Raw genomic sequence first — 4,899 nt, forward strand, 5'->3', positions numbered from 1 at the left:
AATGAGCCTGCTGGAAACAAGAAGCGGAAGACGGATCAGGAGTACGATTCCAAGGACAAGTATCCTCGAATTAGAAAAAGTTTTGACTCATTTTCTTCTAAGAAGAATCAACAACCATGGTTCACTGAGTATGCAAGGTTGAACACTTCGATGAGCCAAATCCTTATGGAAATTGAGAAGGACAAAGAGTTCAAATGGCTGAAGCCACTAAGGGGAGACCCCGAGAAAGAGACAAGAGTCGATACTACAGGTACCACAAAGACGTTGGTCATGATACTGATGACTGTAGACAACTCAAGGATAAGATTGAGTATTTGATCCGAAGGGGGAAATTTGGACGTTTCACCAAGGGTGAAGAGGCTGGAGTCCAAAAAAGAGATAATGACCGAAGAGATGATGATCGAAGGGGTAATGACAGAGATCACAACTCACAGCCTTGAGGGCCGGTAATTAATATGATTTGAGGAGGTCCTACAACAGCTGGTACTACAAGGAACCCTTGAAAAGCTTATGCAAGAGAGGTGATGAGCATAGTCGGCAAACCATCTAAGCGTTCTAAGTCAGAGATGACACTTGAATTTGGTGACCCAGACCTTGAAGGTTTGAAATTTCCTCGGGATGATCCTCTGGTTATCACTCCGGTAATTGGAAATTATCCTGTTATGAGGGTCCTAGTGGAAAATGGAGTTTCCGTGGATATTCATTTCCATGACACATTCATAAGGATGGGCAACAATGATTCTTAACTAACTCCATCTGACACACCCATCTACGGGTTTAACCACGTGGAATGCAAAGTTGAAGGAGCAATATAACTTCCTGTGACTATCGGGGAAGAGCCCAAGGAGGCCACGCAGATGTTGAACTTTCAGGTTATTAAGGCATCCTCTACTTACAATTCCATCATGGGAAGAACAAGGATTCATACGTTTAAAGTCGTGCCCTCAACCTACCACAGGTATTGAAGTTTCCAACTAGGAACGGTGTTGGAGAAAAAATGAAGATCGGAAAATGGCCCGTTTTTGCTATGTTGCAGCACTTAGGTCCGATGGAACCGGGGGAAGGTCCTCTCTATAGAAGACATATATTTCCGAGAGAATGATGAACTTCGAGAGAAACTAGCATAGGACTTTGTTCCAATTCCCCTAGACTCCTTAGACCCAGAGAAGGTCACGTATATTGGAGCATCTCTGAATAAACCCTTGAAGGGCCAATTGACAACTTTCCTACAAAAGAACAATAATGTAATTTCTTGGATAGCAGCTGATATTCCTGGAATTGATCTGAACCTCATAACTCGTATGTTAAACGTCGATCTAATTCGGAAGGCTATAAAGCAGAAGAGAACTTATGCCCCTAATAGGCTAAAAGCCATTAACAAGAGGTCGAGAAGCTCCTAGAAGCTGAATTCATTGAGGAAGTATAATTCCCTGTGTGGTTCTCTAACCCCCTAATGGTTAAGAAGGCCAATAGGAAGTGGAGAATGTGCATCGACCTCACTGATTTGAGTGATGCTTGTCCCAAGGACTCCTACCCCCTACCAAGGATTGATACCCTGATCGACGCCATTGCTGGACATTAGATGATAAGTTTTATGGATGGCTTCAGTGGTTGTAATGAGATTAAAATGCATAAGGATGACACCCCTAATGTATCTTTTGTAACTGACTTTGGTGCCTTTTGTTATCTTGTTATGGCTTTTGGATTTAAGAATGCAGGAGCTACTTATCAAAGACTAGTAAATAAGATATTTGCCCATCTAATAGGGAAGACCATGAAGGTCTATGTTGATGACATGTTGGTCAAAATCCTAAGCAAGGCTGATCATATTAAACACCTCGGAGAGGCATTTGAAGTGTTGAGGCACTACAAGATGATGTTAAACCCCGCCAAGTGTGCTTTTCGTCTGGGGTCTAGAAAATTTTCGGGTCACATGGTCTCTAATAGGGGAATAGGGGCTAACCCAGACAAGATCAAAGACATCCTAGATATGGAGCCACCAAGCTCCATCAAGGACGTTCAGAAGCTGACATTGAGAATCGCAACTCTAAGGAGGTTCATCTCCAAGTCTGGAGACAAATGCCTGCCCTTTTTTAAAATCCTTAAGAAGGTGAAGAATTTTGAATGGACAACTGAGAGCCAAGAGGCCTTCGAACAGCTAAAGAAGTATATGACTGAAGCCCCGTTGATGGAAAAACCAAGTCTGGAGGATACCCTTTATCTGTACCTAGCAGTATCTGAACAAGCCGTAAGTGCAGTCCTCATAAAGGAAGAACAAAAACTTTAGAAGCCTGTATACTATGTAAGCAAAGTTTTTTATAGAGCAGAATTGAAGAACTCCACCACAGAGAAGTTCGCACTTACCATCATCACAACCTCGAGGAAGTTTAGACCATACTTCCAGGCTCCCAAGATCGAAGTCCTGACGGACCAAACCTTGAGGAACATTCTTCATAGACCGAAGGCCATTGGAAGGCTCATCAAGTGGGCAATTGAGTTAGGAGAATTTGATATCAAATACAAGCCTCGAACGGCTATTAAGGCTCAGGCCTTAGTAGACTTTGTGGTCGAATGCACCATTAAAGAAAAAGAAGTCGGGGCAGGAGATAGTAACCCCAGAAGGAGGAGAAAAAGAGAAGGATAAAGAAATGATCCTGAAAGAGTATTTGGTTCTCCATTTTGACGGAGCGTCCAATACAAAATCTAATGGTGCAGGCCTAGTCTTGCAAAGTCCCGATGGGTTCATAATCGGTATGCTTTGAAGTTGGACTTCCCAACTAAGAACAACGCAGCAGAATACGAAGCATTGATAGCCGACTTAGGCTTGGCTAGAGCCGTGAGGGCAAAAAATCTGAAGGTCTATGGAGAATCAAGACTTGTAGTTGTTCAAGTAAATGGAGAGTTTGAGGCTAAAAATGATATTATGGCCAAGTACGTGAGAGTCGTAAAGGGAATATTGACTCAGTTTGATGAATGGTACGCAGAACATGTGCCGAAGGAGGAGACCACTATGGCTGATGCCCTATCCCAGTTTGTCTCGTCCAAAATCAAGAACTATCTGAGAAGTATTTACTTCCAGGTCCGGAAGACCCCTACTATACATGTCATAAATCTGATAGCACCGGTTAGTGTGACAAGCTGCTGGATAGACCCGATCAAGACCCACTTAGAGACTGGGTGGCTCCTCGACGATGCCCAGCAGGCACGCAAGATGTCGGTTAGAGCATCGAGATATTTATTGATTGAAGGCCTTCTCTACAAAAGGTCCTTTGTAATTCCATACCTGAAGTACTTGAGACCTCTTGAAGCAGATGAGGCACTTAAAGAAGCCCATGAAGGGATTTATGGAAAACACTTTGGAGGCAGGGCCCTCACTCACAAGATAACTTAATTGGGGTTCTTCTGGCCAACTATGTTAGCCAATGCAAAGGCTTATGTGAAAAAATATGACAGGTGCTAGAGGCACGCTCCGATAGTGCGATATCCCCAGAGAGCCTTACATCTATCAGCACACCCATCCCATTTGTAATATGGGGAATGGATATACTTGGACCATTTTCTGTAGTGTCAGGACAGAGGATGTTCATCATGGTAGCCATAATCTACTTCACAAAGTTGATTGAGGCTAAGGCACTAGCCAAGATTACCACCAAGCAAATTGCCCAGTTCTTCTGGGAGAATGTTATATGCCATATGGGATCCCACGTATCATTTTCATAGATAATGGGCGATAATTTGCTAATGCAGAATTCAGAGAGTATTGCGATGATAAAAGCAAGAGCTTCACTTCACCTCAGCTGCTCACCCACAAGAAATCGGGAAGGCGGAAGTTTCTAACATAATCATCCTCGATGGACTTAAGAAAAAGGTTGAATGCTCCAGGAACACTTGGGCAGATGAGTTGCTGCATATACTATGGGCATATCCTACCACCTGCAAAGTGACTATTGAAGCTACCCCGTTTATGCTGGCTTATGGATCCGAGGTCGTGGTGCCCCTTGAGATCACTCGTGGATCCCCTAGGATCGAAGCTTATGAGCCAGAGACCAACGAAGAAGGCATGAGGCTCGCTCCTGATCTCATTGACGAGGTCATAGATGAGGCCAATGCTCACAGTAGAGCATCAACAAAGAGCCTCCCTGTATTGTAATAGAAGGGTTAAAGAAAGGTCATTTCAGCGGGGAGTTTTGGTTCTAAGGAATATTGAGGCATCAGGAGTTGGGGAGAGATGAAAGATAGCCCATAACTGGGAAGGACCTTATAAGGTCAGAAAAACATTGGGACGAGGATCCTACAAGCTGGAGACCCTGAACGGTGATGAAGTCCCCCCCCACTTGGCACGCTTCAAACCTGAAGGTTCATTATGTTTGGGAAATTTGTGATGTGTTCCTAGTACTTAGTATTAAATTTATAGATAAGGTCGATAAAACCATCTAATGTAAGGGTTAAAACCATTTCTCATAGATATTATCTATACATGCAAGTTTATTTTTATTATCTTGTCTACCAATTTATTTAAGTACGAGCATCCAAAGAATGCAAGTCCCGAAGGACCAAATGATGAAAATAAAAGACAAGTATGAAATGAAATCGAACAAAGTGCATAAATAAAGATCATGAAGGATCACGAGTTATGTCCCGAAGGACCAATAAGTTACAAACCAATAAAGTTCGAATAAATAAGTTATAGAAACAAGGCCACATGTGGAAATCAAAGCCATGCAAGGCCATATAGTCACTCGTCAGAAGAGCCCTCATCTTCATCAATATTCCCCGCTCCCTGGACATCTTCCTCCTCGCCCTCCTCTTCCTCATCCGGACTAGCCTTGGAGGATGAGTTGCTTCTCCTTGCAATAGGCTCCCTGATCTTCCTCTAAAGGGCTGCTGGGACATTACCTT

The 4,899-nt window shown here is 43.2% G+C and overlaps 1 protein-coding gene across 1 annotated transcript; it reads left to right on the plus strand.

The window, feature by feature from the left end:
• Positions 1-566: 566 nt before the first annotated feature.
• LOC141714769 (uncharacterized) lies at positions 567-4,150 on the plus strand. Its single transcript, XM_074518268.1, has 6 exons — positions 567-641; positions 959-1,064; positions 1,719-2,055; positions 2,716-3,316; positions 3,454-3,681; positions 3,776-4,150. Exons 1-6 carry the CDS (start codon positions 567-569, stop codon positions 4,148-4,150), a joined length of 1,722 nt encoding a protein of 573 aa, XP_074374369.1.
• Positions 4,151-4,899: the final 749 nt, after the last annotated feature.

This window comes from Apium graveolens, chromosome 3 (assembly GCF_009905375.1).
Source record: "Apium graveolens cultivar Ventura chromosome 3, ASM990537v1, whole genome shotgun sequence".
Taxonomy (NCBI): Eukaryota; Viridiplantae; Streptophyta; class Magnoliopsida; order Apiales; family Apiaceae; genus Apium; species Apium graveolens.